Source organism: Balaenoptera musculus, chromosome 9 (genome assembly GCF_009873245.2).
Source record: "Balaenoptera musculus isolate JJ_BM4_2016_0621 chromosome 9, mBalMus1.pri.v3, whole genome shotgun sequence".
NCBI classification, from domain to species: Eukaryota; Metazoa; Chordata; class Mammalia; order Artiodactyla; family Balaenopteridae; genus Balaenoptera; species Balaenoptera musculus.
The window spans coordinates 5917637-5935530 of NC_045793.1; the positions used below are offsets into that span (position 1 = coordinate 5917637).

Sequence of the window (17894 nt, forward strand, 5' to 3'; positions counted from 1 at the left end):
GAGAGCGGTGGTCCCACTCAGCCACGCAGGACAACGCTGCCAAACAGCCCGAGGACAACAGGGGACATCGGTAGAATCAGTGGGTATCTGCTTCTTTGGCAACCGCCATGGACAAGAATACCTACCATGACGGAAAGCTCCGATCGCCTCCTCATTTCTCGGGCCCAGCTTTCACCTTCTTTTTGCAGGACCCAGGCCTCCCGGGCTGGCGTCCCTTCTCGTACCCCAACATTGGTGCCACCTCCAGGGCCCTTCACCAGCACCACTGGAAAAAGGGGTTGTAGGTGCGCCTTTTGTGGGAAATACAGCAGCGTCCCATTACCGGAGAGGTCAACCCACACCAGAGCGCAGGCGCAAAGGTCTTAAATCCCGCCCTCCCCGAAGGACGGTTCTGGAGAGTTCTCAACCAACAACGGCTGGTGTTTACGTTTGCCTACTTAATTAGCCACGCAGGTGTTGACAGTTAAAGATGTGTCGACTTGCGCTATTTATTTCCCGTGAGGTGTGCGGGATCCGCAAATCCCAGGGTTGAGACCAGAACTGGGCTCAATGAAATGCATAACATTTTGAATTAACGCATATTCCATTCTTCCCACGGTCCTTCACCCATGGATGATACTTAGTCATCACCTGCATCCTCAAACCCAGACTTACTAACGCTAATATAGCAAAGAGTTTTTTAAAAAACCACACACACGAGTAACGTACTAGCCAACCAACAGCCCAACGAGCAACCGCCACGCGCCTCGCGCCTTTTAAAGGCTCAGCGGGCGCGAGTCCACGAACCGCTCAGCGTCCCACCAATCACCGCATCTCCCACATCTTGCCCCGCCTCCTCACCCCGACCTAACCAATCACTGGGGAGCTAGCTTCTATCCGCCCCTCCCGTCAGCCACCGACCCTTACGAAGTTCGAAGCTTCAAACCTCACTGGTGCCCAACCGCGCGGTCCCAGTCCGAATTTATTTTTAGCTCCCGGGCAAGCAGCTCCGCCTCTGGCTCCTCCCCTCCACCGCCCCCAATGGGAGAAGGAGTTTCCGTCGCGTCATCGTGCGGGCGGGTTAGAACTGCCCAATCGGCGCTCGGAGAGAACTGGCGTAATTAAAAAGCGGCGGAAGCCGGTGGGAGGGTCATGACGCAGCGAGTTTCAGTTGTGACTTTTACAGGGCCATCTCGGCGTCTTCTCTTTTTCCGTTTAAAGTGAAACACCGCCCGACGCAACCTCGTGCGTTTCGGGGGCGAGGGCGGCCGCCGCAGCGGGAGGACGGCGCTGACGCGAGCCTCTGTAGGGGGGCCCTGCGGCGGCGCGCGGTCACGTGGGCGTGTTTGGGGGCGGGGCCGCGCGGCGGTTCCGGGCGGTTGGGCGCGCGAGCGAGGAGCAGAGGCAGCCGCGCCCGCCCGCCCCGCCCCTGGATGCCGCTGTGCCCCGGCGCGGCCGCCACCGATCGCAGCACAGGAGCCGCCGCCGCCACGGTTGATGTGGTTGGCCCGGGGCTGAGGAGGCCGCTAAGATGCCGCAGTCCAAGTCCCGGAAGATCGCGATCCTGGGCTACCGGTCTGTGGGTGAGTGGCGGGCGCCGCGCGGCCTCCTCGCGTCCGGGCCCGGCCTCGCCTGGGCGCCGGGACGCGGCGGGCCCGGCCAAGTTTGGGGCCGGCGCGGCCATGTGGCGGCCGCGCGTTTCGTAACCAGCCGCCCGCCGCCGCCGCCACCTCCATCTTGAGCGGAGGCGGCGGCGCGGCCGGGCCCGCGGGGCGGCGGCGGGCGGCCCGGGCGCGGCGGGAAGTGTCTGGGAGGCCGCGGGAGGACGGGGAGCTCAGGTTAGTCCGGTGCCGGGGAGGCGGTGCGGGGTCTGCCTCTCGGCCGACTGCCGCGGGGCGCCCAAAGGCAGGAGTCGCACCTGTCCCTCTGCACCTCCCCGCGGCGAGCTGTCGTGATCGTTGCTAGCCTTTCCACCCCAAATTAAAGTTCGTGGGATTTTAACAAAGGAAATAGCACTTGGGGTTTTTCTGTCTGTGAAGTTCAGCATTTTAAAGAAAACCAGGGACCTAAAGGACGTTTGGCTAGTGAGGGCAAGTTTCCTACGGAAGAAACTCGGAAGAGTCCTCTTCGGAAGCCCCTTAGGTGCTGCCAGCGGCCGAAGTAGGAGGGCACAGAAAGAGCAATTTCTGATCTCTCGGTGTCCTATTTTTCTTTGGGAAAAAAATAAGGTCAGGTACTTGTAACCAGGCTGTTGAAGTAATTCAAAAGTTTTTTTTTTCTCCCTCGAAAAAGGTTGACATATATTTGCAACTGTTGGTGGCAGTCGCTTTTTTGCCGAACGGAGGTGGTCTGGGGTTGAGTGGGGATGGACGGGGTGCTAGAAGACGAGTGAGAAAAGAGAACGGTTGGACTTAGCCATGCTTCAGGGTGAGGCTTTATGGTCTTTGACAACGGGCAGCCTGGAGAAATTACCTTTATCTTTTCGTATTGTTTTTAAGAAGTAAATGAGCCTCAGGAGAATGTGTGCTTGACCACAGTGGGGCGGGGGGGGGTGTGAAAGCAGGTTTGGAGTCTCTGGTGATTGCAGGAGGAGGAAAGCTTGTAACTGCCGGCTGCTCATTGGACGGACTCCCCGAGCTCGCTCGCTTTCTGTTCTGCTTCTTCACCCCCATTTTCCACGGCCGGTGCCAAGGTCTGTGCTCTTTGCCCAAGACTAGCTACAGCGTGCTTACTCATCCTTTTATCATCTCTCTCCGTCAAAGGGCTGGGGGGTGTAGGGGGGAGTCAAGATCAGAGGCTGAGAGACGCTTGTGTAGAGATGGGGGGTGACTCCTGTAGGGTGCTATGCCAAATCGTGTGGGGGAAGAACAGGTGACAGCCTTAACAGCTGCAGCCATGAAAGAACCGTGCCTCAGCTGGAGGCTTTTGAAGTCCCTGACCGTCCCGAATGCCCGTATGGAACCCGGCATCCCACCTTGATTGGCAGTCTGAACCACGAGCCCTTTGCTGCTTTGCATTTTGAAGTGTGGGACTATAACATATCCTGGCTCTTGAGTGAGTTCTATCTAATCAGATACAGAGCGCCCACTAATTAAACATAGCAGTCTCTGAATAATCAAGTTACAGGTGACCTGTACCTGGGCTACCTGATCTCAACTGAGAGAATGCCCCAAAGATCCCGACTTATTGACCCCTTGAAATTCTGGAGCTGGTGATCCAGTCTTCAGTAAGCGAGTCTAGCTGTTTTGCTAAAGAAGTTCCTTATGTCCAGTTGAAACCCATTCTGTCTCACCTGCCTTCTAGTCGTCAGCCTCCTAAAGACCCAGATGTGACACGTCACCCCTTTGCCTTCACTTCACGTTTATTTTAAACTGCTGTTAATAAAATACTGTGCTGGGGCTTCCCTGGTGGCGCAGTGGTTGAGAATCTGCCTGCCAATGCAGGGGACACGGGTTCGAGCCCTGGTCTGGGAAGATCCCACCTGCCGCGGAGCAACTGAGCCCGTGAGCCACAACTACTGAGCCTGCACGACTGGAGCCTGTGCTCCGCAACAAGAGAGGCCGCGATAGTGAGAGGCCCGCGCACCGCGATGAAGAGTGGCCCCCGCTCGCCGCAACTAGAGAAAGCCCTCGCACAGAAACGAAGACCCAACACAGCCAAAACTAAATAAATAAATAAATAAATTTATTTTTTTAAAAAATTAAAATTAAAAAAATAAAAAAATAAATAAAATAAAATACTGTGCTAAATTAGCTTCCAGTGGCATACAGAGTAAGTTCAGTCCCTATTTTCTGTGCCTTCAATATGTCATATTGCTATATCCTACGCCATTTTCTCCGTATTCATTTTTCATATGTGGTGATTAAAGTGAAATGTATTTTGCAGAGGTTAAATTATTCCCAGTCTTTGCATTTGATTTTACAATTGTTTACCTTTGTTATGAACCAGGACATTTTGTAGTTGTGGGCTCTTTTGTTTTGCCAGCATCAAAAAAGGAGATAACTCCCTGATTCCATGTAGTCGCTACTCTTCAGAGAATTATTCAGTATTCAGACTTATGAGTTTACTGACACGCTTGCTTGCGAGTGGTGCTATACTAGAGAAATTTGAGTATCTGTGTTTCTTTTCTAGGTTGTGTTACTTTGTGATACTAAGCTGTTGTGTCATATTGACTGGGGGTGGGAAAAGGCTAAGCTAGAAAGCACACCTTTCCTAGAATGTTCTTTTGGTTAAATATCTCATGTCAGTTTGACTAGTAAAATACTTGTAAGTTTATTTTAAAAGTTTGCCTTCAGATAAAACTAGCAAGTGCAATGATTGTTTTACTACTTGGCATTCAAATTTTGTATTTTTAAAAAACATTGATAAAACTACCAGTGAGGAAAATATAATTCTCAGGTAATTTATACAACTCTTTTTTTTTTTTTTTTCCCTGAAGTACTTTTCCTGTTATTTACAATGTTAAGCTTTTAAGGACACGTCACCTGTAACGCAGGCCGGCTTTCAGGGAGTGCTTTGTAGTAATTGTTTTAGTGGTGGCCAAATGTACCAGCTCCCTAACATCTATTGTTTCTAACACAAACGAGTAGTCCCGTGATAGGAGGTAACTAAACTTAATTGAATTAAAGCTATAGTGTCATTTAATTATCTTCAAATAAAATCTGGCACCTTTTTCACTGGAATGTTCTACAGAGAGCTTTGATAATCGAGTTTACCATTAGACCATCATCAAAAGACTGTCATATATAAGCCTCAGGGGTTAACAAGCAGGAGGGAATCACAAGAATGTGAAAGATCGTAAGAGAGGAAATGAAACAATTCTGTGGTTTGGTAAAAGGCAATTCAGTAATAGTAACTCAAATTATTACCTACCTTGTCAGAATATTTTAGGTAGTAAAGAACATGCATCCTTTGATTTGGATACTTCAGAGGGAAAGATGTCATTAAATTTGTTTCTGGTATAATATAGTCCAATTGTATTCTGATTTACTGTATATTTTTTAATTATCCTATCCTTTTCTAACACATTGCATTGAAAATTTTTAAAGTAAAAAGTTGTGTACCTGTGGGAGGGGATAGTCCTGTAGTGACCACCTTGTGTTGAAGCTTGAAATTAACTTTTTTTTCAGTGTCATACATTGTTTTTGTACAAGAGAATAATCAGAGCTTGCATTTGTGATTATGACTTCCCAGTGCTTAATGTAATTTTTTAGACTTTTTTTTTTAAGTATAGTTGACGTACAATGTTTATATAAGTTACAGGTGTACAACAAAGTAATTCACAATTTTTAAAGGTTATACTCTATTTATAGTTACTATAAAACATTGGCTGTATTGCCTGTGTTGTACAATATATCCTTGTAGCTTATTTTGTACATAAAAGTTTGTACGGCTTAATCCCCTACCCCTGTATTGCCTCTCCCTACTGCTAACCGTTAGTTCTGTATATCTGTGAGTCTGCTTCTTTTTTGTTATATCAGATGTTACTTTGATGTCCATGTGGGTTATATCGATCCCTACTTACCTTCATCTCCCCAAAAAGAAGCTTTGTACTCATTAGCAGTCAGTCACTTCCCATCCTCTCCTCACCTCAGCCCCTGTCATCCACTGATCTACTTTCTGTTTATATGAATTTACCTATTCTGGACATTTCATATAAATGGAATCACGTATACATGGTATTTTGTGCCTGGCATTTGTCATTTAACAAATATTTTCAAGGTTCATCCATGTTGTAGCATGTATCAGTAATTCATTCCTTTTGGTTGCCAAATAATATTGCATTATTTGAATATACCACGTTCTGTTCATACATTTGTCAATTAATGGACATGCAGGCTGTTTCTACATTTGAGCTATTAGAAGTAATGCTGTTCTGAGCATTCATATTTCATATTTTGTGTGTGTGATTTTTGTGTAGACATGTTTTCGGTTCTTTTAGGTATACTCCTAGGAGTGTAATTGCTGGGTCGTATGGTAATTTTATGTTTAATATTTTGAAGAACTGTCAGACTGTTTTCCAACCATTTTACATTCCGACCAACAGTTGAAATTGGTTTCAATTTTTCCACATCCTCACCAACACTTGTTATCTGTCTTTTTATTTAATTTTTATTATTTTTTATTTATTTTTTTATTGACATATAATACAGTTGACTTACAGTGTTGTGTTAGTTTCTGGTGTACAGGAAAGTGATTCTGTTATATATATATATTCATATTCTTTTTGATTGTGGTTTATTATAGTGTATTGAATATAGTTCCCTGTGCTACGCAGTGGGACCTTGTTGTTTATTTTATATATAATAGTTTGTATCTGCTAATCCCAAACTCCTAATTTATCCCTCCCCCCACCTCCTTTCCCCTTTGGTGACCATAAGTTTGTTTTGTATGTCTGTGAGTCGGTTTCTGCTTCGTAAAAAAGTTCATTTGTGTCATATTTTAGATTCCACATATAAGTGATATAGAGTATTTGTCTTTCTGTCTGGCTTAAATTCACTTAGTTTGATAATCTCTTGGTCCATCCATGTTGCTGCAAATAACATTATTTCATTCTTTTTTATGGCTGAGTAATATTCCATTGTATATATGTATCACATCTTCTTTATCCATTCATCTGTCGATGGACGTTTAGGTTGTTTCCATGTCGTGGCTATTGTAAATAGTGCTGCTGTGTACATAGGGGTGCATGTATCTTTTCAAATTAGAATTTTCGTCTTTTCCAGATATATGTCCAGGAGTGGGATTGCAGGGTCACACAGTAGTTCTATTTTTAGTTTTTTAAGGAATCTCCATACTGTTCTCCATAGTGGCTGCACCAACTTACATTCCCACCAACAGTGTAGGAGGGTTCCCTTTTCTCCACACCCTCTCCAACATTTGTTATTTGTAGACTTTTTAATAATAGCCATTCTGACCTGTGTGAAGTGGTACCTCATTGTAGTTTTGATTTGCATTTCTCTTAATAATTAATTAGCTCATCTGTCTTTCTTGTACCAGCCGTCCTTCTGGGTGTGAAGTATCATATACTATTTGCAAATAATTTCTTCCATTCTTTGGGTTGTCTTTTCACTTTCTTGATGGTGGCCTTTGAACCAAAAATTTTAAATTTTGACAAAGTCCAATTTATTTATTTTTTCTTTTGTCATTTGTACTTTTGGTGTCATATTTAAGAAACCATTGCTATGTAGATTTACCACTATGTTTTCTTCTAAATGTTTTATACTTTTATTTCTTATATTTGGGTCTATGATCTATTCAGAGTTAAATTTTGTATGTGTTGGGAGATAGGAGTACAACTTGATTCTTTGGTATGTAGATATCAAGTTGTCCCAGCACCTTTTGTTAAAAGACTATTCTTTCCTCACTGAATTGTCTTGACATCCTTGTCAAAAACCACGTGACCATAAATGTACGGGTTTATTTCTGGACTCTGTTCCTTTGATCTATATGGTCCTTGTGCCAGTATCACACTGTCTAGATTACTGTTGTTTTATGGTAAGTTTCAAAATACGGAAGTGTGAGCCCTCTAACTTAATTCTTTTTTAAGATTGTTTGATTATTCTGAGTCCCTTGTATTTTCATATGAATTTTAGGACTGGCTTATCAATTTCTGCCAAAAAAAAAGCAATTGGCATTTTGATGGTGTTTTACAGTTTTGCAAGTATCTTCAATACCTGGTTTAAAAAACAGCTGAATTCTCATATGTGCTTCTGAATTCATTCCATTGCAATATGTTACTTTAATAAAGTATATGAGCCTGCACAGATACATACCTGGGAAAGGAAGGAGCATTTTAATACTACTTTTTCAGGTAATTGTGGGTATTCTTTGACACCATCGAACCAAGACTCCATAAGTGGTAGTTTGTTAGAAGTTAGTTGGAGCATCTAAACTCACGTGGATGAAGTTTTTTTTACTCTGTTACACTGAACTCTGTTGGTTTGTTTGCGCTCTGAATGGATCTGCTACCCATACCTGATTTGGGAACATCGTACGTTGGTCATTTGGAAAATATTGGTTCACTGTTATGCAGATCCTTCCACATTTTGACGCATTTCAATATACAGATATTTCTTTAAATGACATTTTTTAATATCACCATCAATCTCAGAAAAATCTAAATATTGGGAAGCTGTTAAGTTCACCCTGAGTGATGCAGAATTCTACTTCCTCTTGAGAGTTCGAATTTGATTGTTGGCAAAATGCTACCAGTTTTACTTAAAACGAGTCTCATTTCTTTCATTTCCAAGAAGATGTCTGCCAGATACCCACATCTGAAACAATGATAGTTTGTTGGTCATTCTTACAAGTAAAAATGGTGTTCCATGATAAAAGTGTCTGTTTCAGACCACTTCCCAAACAGTTGCTCAAGTGCTTTTCTCGCAGACGGCGTCACACTTCAGTGGGCAGCAGCCATGCTTTATGCGTACATCCCACTTTGTCTGCAGAACATCAAAAAGACATGTATTTAAAGGTCAAGATTTAATAAAATTAATAATTTTTACCGCTTCCTCAAGGACATTGTTAGGTAAAAATGGCTTGGCTTTTTTTTTCCTTTTTTGCTGTGAGTGCACGGCGGTGAAGAATACAGTGACTGTCCTCTACAGTTTGTGACCACTGTCTTGCTTTGTGCTAAGGGGCACCAGTCTAGCAGTTTTACGCGCCACTGGTTTAGCACCATTCGTGCATATATGAACATAGTGGAAAAGGCAAATAATATATGGTATTATGGAAATAGTTTTGACTCGTGAGCCCCCTGAAAAAGTCTCAAGGGACCCCCAGAGTTGTGCAGACTGTACTTGGGAACCATCGAAGCATGGTGTGCAGGATCTGGCTAGACTGCTACTCACTCCTGTTCAAGGGGATGCGGTGACCGCGGTCTTCGAGGAGGCTCCAGGAGAGGCCCTGCAGCACTGGCCGAGGCCAGGATGGTGAGGCGGGAAAGAACTTGGCATGTGGACAACGGAAGGGACTGGGGCGGCTGAGCGTTGCCAGGTGGGAAGACGAAGTGGGGTTGGAAAAGGTGGTCAGGAGCTGGCTGTACAGGGACTGTAGGGAAACTTTCCTCCTGGGTCATAAGCAGTGAATCACTGAAGCCTGGGGAGAGTTAGGATGTCTAAATGCCGGTTGACTTGGCCTCTGATTGTTGTGTAGTTTGGAGTGAAGTCTTGGTTTTTGACCTGGTAGTAGTGCAGCTCCCAAAGAGTAACAAAAATTTCAAGGTGGCAGCACAGCAGGATCTGTATGCTAATTAACATGGTTTTCAAGTACAAGTATCAGCAGCTTTATCACAAAATGAGAAATAGCCATCTCTACCTGTGATTATGAAGTCGAAAAGGTACAACTGTTTCCTTAGCTTAGGGTCTGGAAGAGAGGGTTAATATTAATAACTTTAATACTGTCCATGAGGATTGTACTTGTTTATTTGAATAAATCACAACTGAACATGGACTTGATTGTGCAAGTTAAAAGCATTATGAAATCTCTAGTGCTCACACTTGAGAGAACCTTTATTCTTAGTTCTAATTGATTTTGAAGGACCAAATTAAGTCTTAACAGTCTCTTAAACTGATAACCATGAGAATGTAAACTCTTGGGTACCTTTGACATGAATTGCTTGATTGATTTAGAAATTTAATTTAATATCTCAAACACAAAGGTCCGGGGATTACTATTTTAGTGTTTTAATAACCTTAAATATATATTGGGCATCTGATAAAAGAGAGCGCCACGTAAGGCATTGGAATTTGAAGTCTAAATTGGTATTAGTTTAGAACAGAAGCGCCGGAAACCTTGCACTCTGTGGGCAAGTGAAAGCAGGGTGATTTAAGGATCCTAATAAAATTCACTCCTGTGGGTCCTTGGTTGGTTGGTGTCCTCACCGTGATATAATTGAGTTCCCTCTTACCTCCCTGCTCCCCCTCCCCCATTTCTCTTTTTGTTGAGCTTTCTTACTTGCAGAAAGACTCCTCAGGAACTTTTGAAACAGAAATAGGTACTTTAACAAGCTATGTTATGATCTTGCTTTTTGCAGGATTCAAAGTTGAATGTTAGCTACATGAAGGCATGGTAAATAATTTGTGAACATGGAGATGAAATTAACTGTGACTTGTACAGTTAATATAGTTTTAGGACATGAAAATGCTTTTCTAAGACCTGTATGTCTTGGATATAAATGCATCTGGCCAGTATTTTGCTGGTTTTCAAATCTACATCACTTTCGGAATTTATTTTAAAGAGAGTATTTAAAAATATAGTTTCTGTTCAGTCTTGTTCATGACTTATATGAGTGACTGAACGAAAAACCTAGTTGGCAAAATTCAAGCATGGTGACTGACATCAAGATGGAGGAGGGTTCAAAGTGACTCTGGAAGCCTGGACGCACCACACTGAAATATGGCGCTCTGTGGGGGGGGGGGGTAGAAGCGGGGTTTCCAACCCACCTTCTGGGAAGAAACTAGATGTGAGTATGGCCTTGAGTACACCAGGGGGCAGGAGTGCCTGACCACAGAGGAGAGCCGTGCAGAAGTTCGGAACAGAACATCGCTGAGGTGGCTGCTGGAGGAAAGGAGGGCCACAGATGTGAAGTCTTACGTTTACATTTCAGAAGACTCTCCTGTGCGTATACAGGTGGAGAGACCTCGATTAATTTTCTGAGCAGTTCAGTTGACGGGTTCTCATCGTAAACTAGCTCGGCCGAACTCTGAACCCCAGGCAGAGCGCTGTCTTCAGTTCTGGTGCCCACTTCGAGTAGTGGTTCTTAACTTGGACTTCATGAGCTTTGCCTGAGACTGGGTGCATATTTTCTGGGGAAAGAATCCAGGACTTTTATCAGCTATCCAGAGGATTTCAGACCCTCAAAAGACTGAATTGCTGAAATGACTGGTTGAAGAGGGCAGTGTGTGAGTTAAGTGTATCACATGTTATTCAAATAGGTGTTCATTACATGTTTGAGTAACCTAAGTCCCTACTACGTGCCAGGCGCTGTGTACTTAGCCACCAAGGCCAGGGCGGCCCTGATCTCTGCCCTCAGGGAGCTCCAGTCTAGTGAGGCAGCCACAGTATACAGTTACTACTATTAACAATGATTGGCTGGTGTTTTTAAAGCATTTACTGGTGTGGGATATCTTTAAACTCCATGAGGTAGCACAGGTATGGTGAGGGATGGATTGGTGTTAGTATGTGGGGTCAATGCAGTTTTAAAGAGCTGTTGAAGAAATAATCTTTATTAATAACCATTCATGCTGATTGATAAATATGCTTTATGTCTCAATTCATTTTCCTAATTTTTTTTTATTACTAGTTTTGATCAGTCTTAAACTCCATGTTCTCATTAAAGATTGTTTTATAATTTAGGTATTTATCTCTTGTTTGCTTTTCTCTAGCTCTTTCCCACCCGACCCCCAGCCTTCTCCCCAATTTTGGCCACAAATCTAGCAAAATTCATTCTTCATTGTTGCCAAACATTTAATTGACTGCAGTTTATCAGTTCTATTCCCTTACCTTCCATCTTGGCTTTACCTATAAATCATCCCAGAGAGATGAATATCCTGTTTTTAAAATCTTTAGAGAAGCAGGTCCATGGCCCTTCTTGTCAGCACTTTCTTTTTTTCCTTTTAGCTTAATAACCCAGATAGTTAACAAACTTCTTCATTTATGTAACTCAGATCTTCATGTTATGGTACAAACTTACTTCTCTTATTTTCCTCGGTGGAATGTATCTGGTAGCCTAGTGCTTGGCAATAGTAAGCACCTAATAAGTATTTGAGGGCTTCCCTGGTGGCGCAGTGGTTAAGAATCCGCCTGCCAATGCAGGGGACACGGGTTCGAGCCCTGGTCCGGTAAGATCCCACATGCCACGGAGCAGCTAAGCCCGAGTGCCACAACTACTGAGCCTGCTCTCTAGAGCCCACATGCCACAACTACTGAGCCTGCGCTCTAGAGCCCGTGAGCCACAACTACTGAAGCCCGCGCACCTAGAGCCCATGCTCCGCAACAAGAGAAGCCACTGTAATGAGAAGCCCGCACACGGCAATGAAGAGTAGCCCCGCTCACTGCAACTAGAGAAAGCCTGCATGCAGCAACAAAGACCCAACGCAGCCAAAAATAAATAAATAAAATAAATAAATTTATATATTAAAAAAAAGTATTTGAATGAGTAATAACTTTATGAACCAGTTTTACGTGGTTATTCTCTTTGTCAAAATAATAATTGCACCTTAATTTTTTTCTCTCCTACCATCTGTTGTTTGAAAATTGCTGAGGGAGTGTGAGAGAGAATAAGATGATGTCAGCCCTGCTTAATTCATAGGAACAAGTGAGATAATTCATGTGAAAATGTTTTGTAAACTCTTTTTTTTTTTTTAAGTGAAAGAAGGTTTACTCAGGGAGATACACACTCCATAGACAGAGTATGGGCCGTCTTAGAAGTTGAGAGGCCCCGAAATATGCGGTGGTTAGTTTTTATAGGTTGGGTAATTTCATAGGCTAATGAGTGGGAGAATTATTCCAACTATTTTGGGGAAGGGGCGGAGATTTCCAGGAATTGGGTCATAAACGCTTAAAACAGTGTCTCACTTGTAGGTGCTGGTGAACAATTAAAAGTTGGATTCTCTGTATCACATGCCCTCATCTGACTCCGTATGTGGCGGAGATGTGGGGATGGGGGTGCATATTAGAATCACAGGAAGCACTTCTGCAGAGCACACGGGAACTCCTTAGGCACCCTTTTTAAAATTAGAATGGTGAGGTATTTTGTGGTTTTTTTTCCAAAAGATTCCTTGGTGACCCTGATATATATACATCTCACCCTGCCCCCTCAAAAAAGCAACAATAACCAATGCTGCTATTGACAGAACTACACTTTTTTTTTCTTTTTTTTTTGGCTGCATTGGGTCTTTGTTGCTGCGCGCGGGCTTTCTCTAGTTGCGGCGAGCAGGGGCTACTCTTCGTCGCAGTGTGAGGGCTTCTCATTGCGCTGGCTTCTCTTGTTGCGGAGTGCGGGCTCAGTAGTTGTGGCGCATGGGCTTAGTTGCTCCGCGGCATGTGGGATCTTCCCGGGCCAGGGCTCAAACCCATGTGCCCTGCATTGGCAGGCGGATTCTTAACCACTGCGCCACCGGATTCTTAACCACTGCGCCACTACACATTTTTTTAGTCAGCATGTAATTGGTATCATGTATTGTGTAAGAAACACATTGTTAAAGAAACCTTCATACGGTTCGTTGTTATTCTAGCCCTTTTAACAATGATGATATTCAGGTTGGCGTCCATTTACAACCCCAGGTGATTCTGTAGTCTTTCTCTGCCGTTTGCAAACCTGGTCCCTTTTATTGATGTCCTTCCATCAGTGGCTCCCAGAGAAGCACCTTCCTGGTACTTATTCATGTCCTGGCCCTGTGGCACTCCTGACCCGCAAGACGCTGCAGAGACGATGACGGGCCAGTGCCAGGCTCAGGCCGTAAGAAGTCGGCAGCTTCTGCTTCTGTGCTCTCTGGAGCTTCGAGGAACACGGGGGAGAGACCTTAGGAGAAGACGTGTGGGAAGGGAGAAGGTCCAGCCCTCCCAGCTGAGTCTGGCCCCCAGCCTCCCACCAGCGGAGGCAGCCAAGGGGTGTACTTTAAGACCAGCAGAGGAGCCAGCCGAGCCCAGCCTTGATTGTAGTATCGGGAACAAATGAAGTAGTTGTTGATTTCAGCCACTAAGTTTTGAGGTGTTTGTTACGCAGTGATTACTGAAACAGTAATTTTCTGCATTAGGGGTATGTGTGTGTATTCTTATATTTCTTGATATTTTTTCATGTGAGTTTGAGGATTTAGCTTCAGTAGTTGTTACTGTGTATCATTTTCTTAGATTTCAAGTTAATATATTAGATATAATTATTAGAATGTGAGACTAGGATTAAATGAAAATGTCTAGAATGTGGTTATGTAATAAGTCCTCAATAAATGTCATTATTATTACATAGCAGATATTCTGCATGTATCGATATTTTCATTTAATCTTCACAACTACCTATAAAGTATGTGCTGTTATTATATCTATTTTACAGATGAGGAAACAGACCAGGAAAACTGCCTACTGTCACATAGCTAATCACTATCCTGTTATGCTTGGTAAAAAAAATAAATGTCTTCCCTTTTTAATACTTGTTTTAAAATCAAGTTTTGTCTTTCTCTATCTGACTTATTTCACTTAGCATAATACCCTCCCAGACAAATACTGTATGCTATCACTTATATGTGGAATATAAAAAATGCAACAGGGACTTCCCAGGTGGTCCAGTGGTAAAGAATCCGCCCTCCAATGCAGGGGACGCGGTTCGATCCCTGGTTGGGGAACTAAGATTCCACATGTTGCGGGGCAACTACGCCCGTGCTCCTCAACTAGAGAGCCCATGTGCCACAAACTACAGAGCCCACGCGCCCTGGAGCCTGTGCGCCACAGCCGGAGAGAAGCCCACGCCCCGCAACAAAGAGCCCACTTGCCTCAACGAAAAGATCCCGCCTGCCGCAATGAAGGTCCCGCATGCCGCAACGAAAATCTGACGCAGCCAGAATTTTAAAATAATGATAAAAATTTTAAAAACTAAAAAATACAACAGAGTAGTGAATATAACAAAAAAGAAGCAGACTCACAGTTACAGAGAACAAACTAGTGGTTACCAGTGGGGAGACGGAAGGGCGGAGGGGCAACCTAGAGGTAGGGGATTAAGATGTACAAACTATTACATATAAAATAAGCTACAAGGATATATTTTACAACACAGGGAATATAGCCAATATTTTATAGTGACTATAAATGGAGTATAACCTTTAGAAATTGTGAATCACTATAGTATACATCTATAACTTAGGTAATATTGTACATCAACTATACTTCAATAAAACAAAGAAAAATCAAGTTTTATTGAGGTATAATTTATGTCTAATAAAGTTCCCATTTTTAAGTGTAAAGTTAGATGGGTTTTGACAGATTTATTCACCTGTGTAAAACCATTACTCCAATCAAAATAAAAAACATTTTCATCCCGAAAGTTCCCTCATACCCCACCCCACTCCCAGGCAAACACTGATCTGCTTTCCATTACTATGGATTAGTTTTTCTTGTTAAAAAATTTTGCATAAATAGAATCACACAATAAATACTCTTACTGTGTGACTTCTTTCAATTAGTATAATGTTTTGAGATCCATCCATGTTGTCACATATATAAGGAGTTTCTTTTTATTGCTGAGTAGTATTCTGTTGTGTGCATATACCATAATTTGTTTCTCCAGTCACTTGTTGTTTCCAGTGTTTCACTGCTGAGAATAAAGCTTTGATGAGCATTTGTTATGTGTTTGTTGACACTGTCATTTCTCTTTGGTAAGCACCCCTTGGAATGGAGTTGCTGGGTCACATGTATGAAGTTTATAATTTTCTGTGCAACTACCAGTTTCCCAAAGCATTTGTGCCATTTTACACTCCGCCAGCAACAAATGAGACCCATCCTCACTGATATCTGATATTGTCAGTTTTCTAACTCTTTAGCAGTACGGATGTGGTAGGCCATGGAAATTTGACTTTTCCCAATGACTAATGACATTGAGCGTCTTTTCATATACCTCTTGACCATTTGTATATATCTTCTTTTGTGAAGTGTCCAAGTGTTTTGCCTTTGTTATTGGGTTCTTTTTATTGAGTTATGTATTCTGAATAATAGTTCTTTTTCATATATATATAATATTTTCTCCTAGTTCATGGCTTCCTTTTCATTACGTTTCAAAGAACAGAAATTTGTAATTTTGTTAAAGCCCAGTTTATCAGTTCTTTTGTTTATGGTTTACTCATTCTTTTATCATGTAAGGAATCTTTGCCTATCTGAAGATCATAAAAATTTTCTCATGTTTACTTCTAGAAGTATAATTGTTTTAGCTCTTAAGTTCAGGTCTATGATCCATTTCCAGCTAATTTTTGTGTCTGAGGTAAAGGTTAAGATTCTTTTTTAAACTTGAAGTACAATTTACATACAGTAATATTTATCCCTTTTTGTGTATGGCTCGGTTTTAACAAATAAATACTCTATAGTTATGTAACCACAACCACAAGACACAGAACAGTTCCATCAACCCCGCACAATGCCCTTGTGCCCCTCTGTAGTCAGCCCTTACCCCCCTTCTGTTTTCTGTCCGTGTAGTTTTGTCTTTTCCAGAATGTAATATAAATGGAATCACATTTGAGATTTATCCGTGTTGTTGTGTCTATCAGTAGTTCATTCCTTTTTACTGCTGAGTAGTGTTCTTTTGTGTGGATTTAATATAATTTGTTTATCTAGTAACAGGTTGAAGGACATTTGGTTTGTTTCTACTTTGGGACAGTTATGAATAAAGCTGTTATAGGTATATGCATACAAGTTTTTGGGTGACCATAGTTTTCATTTCTCTTGGAAAAATACCTAAGAATGGGACTGCTGGGTCATCTGATAAATGTGTTTTATTTTTAAAAAACTTTTTCCAAAGTGACTGTACCATTTTGCACCCCGTCCAAAGAGAACAGTTGCTCCACATCCTCTCCAGTACTGGTATTGTCAGTATTTTTTTATTGTAGACATTTTTAATTAGATGTGTTATATCTCACTGTAATTATATTTGCATTTTCCTAATGAATAATGATAAGCATCATTTCATGGGCTTACTTGCCTTTTTTTTTATATAATTTGATTAGCAGCGGTTTTATTTTTTTTAATAAATTTATTTTTGTCTGCGTTGGGTCTTTGTTGCTGCACACAGGCTTTCTGTAGTTGCAGTGGAGCTGGGGCTACTCGTCGTTGCGGTGCGCGGGCTTCTCGTTGTGGTGGCTTCTCTTGTTGTGGAGCTCGGGCTCTAGGTGGACAGGCTTCAGTAGTTGTGGCACGCGGGCTCAGTAGTTGTGGCGCAGAGGCTTAGTTGCTCCGCGGCATGTGGGATCTTCCCGGACCAGGGCTCGAACCCGTGTCGCCTGCATTGGCAGGCGGATTCTTAACCACTGCACCACCAGGGAAGTCCTTACTTGCCGTTTGAATATTTTCTTTGTTAAAGTGTTCAAATCTTTTGCTCGTATGCTTAATTGGGTGGTTTTTTCATTGTTAAATTTTGAGAGTTTGTTATATATCCTGATTCATGCCCTTTGTTGGATAATGTGTTTTGCACATGTTTTCTCCAGGTCTGTGGTTTGTCTTTTCATCCCCTTAACAAGAATCTTTTGCTGACCAGTTTTAATTTCGATGAAGTCCAATATACCCTTTTTTTCTTTATGGATTGTGCTGTTGAAATCTTTCTTATTAACTCAAGGTCACAGAGATTTTCTCCTGTGTTTTCTTCCAGAAGTTTCATAGTTTAGGTTTTGCAGTTGGTCTGTGATCCATTTTTTATCCTGTACTTTTATATGGGATATGGTCAGGTTCTTTCTCTTTAATATTGATATCCAGTTGTGTCAGCACCACTTGTTGAAAAAGACTGTTCTTTCTCCCTTGAATTGCCTTTGCACCTTTATCCAAAATCAGCTGATCATTTATATGTGTGGGTTTATTTCTGGAGCCTGTATTTTGTTCCATTAATCTATATGTCTGTTTTTATGCCAATACCACACTGTCTTGATAACTGTAGTCTCCTATTAAGTCTTGAAATCAAGTACATACTTGTTTCTTTTTTAAATTGTCTGAGGTTCTTGTTTCCCTTACAGATCAGTTTTTCCATTTTTTTCCTTTTTGGTTTGTATTAAATACCTATTTTGAAGCAGGTTAAAATGCCCATTTTTCATTTCTAGTCCATTTTTCAGAATTTCCTCCTGATCTCCCTAGTGTTTCCTCCTCTCACGTCCCTCTCCTCAGTAGAAATTCTCCAGTGGTGGTTCTTCTTTTTTTTTTTCTGGCCGCACTGTGTGGTATGCAGGATC

At 42.4% G+C, this 17894-nt stretch overlaps 1 protein-coding gene across 1 annotated transcript in view; it reads left to right on the forward strand.

Annotated features, from left to right (window-relative positions):
• The first annotated feature begins 1376 nt into the window (after positions 1–1376).
• RHEB (Ras homolog, mTORC1 binding) overlaps positions 1377–17894 on the forward strand; it is a 46700-nt gene continuing 30182 nt past the window's right edge. Inside the window, exon 1 of the mRNA XM_036863063.1 lies at positions 1377–1562. Within this exon, the coding sequence (XP_036718958.1) occupies positions 1511–1562 (52 nt within the window). The 5' untranslated portion in view covers positions 1377–1510. The remainder of the gene's footprint in view (positions 1563–17894) is intronic.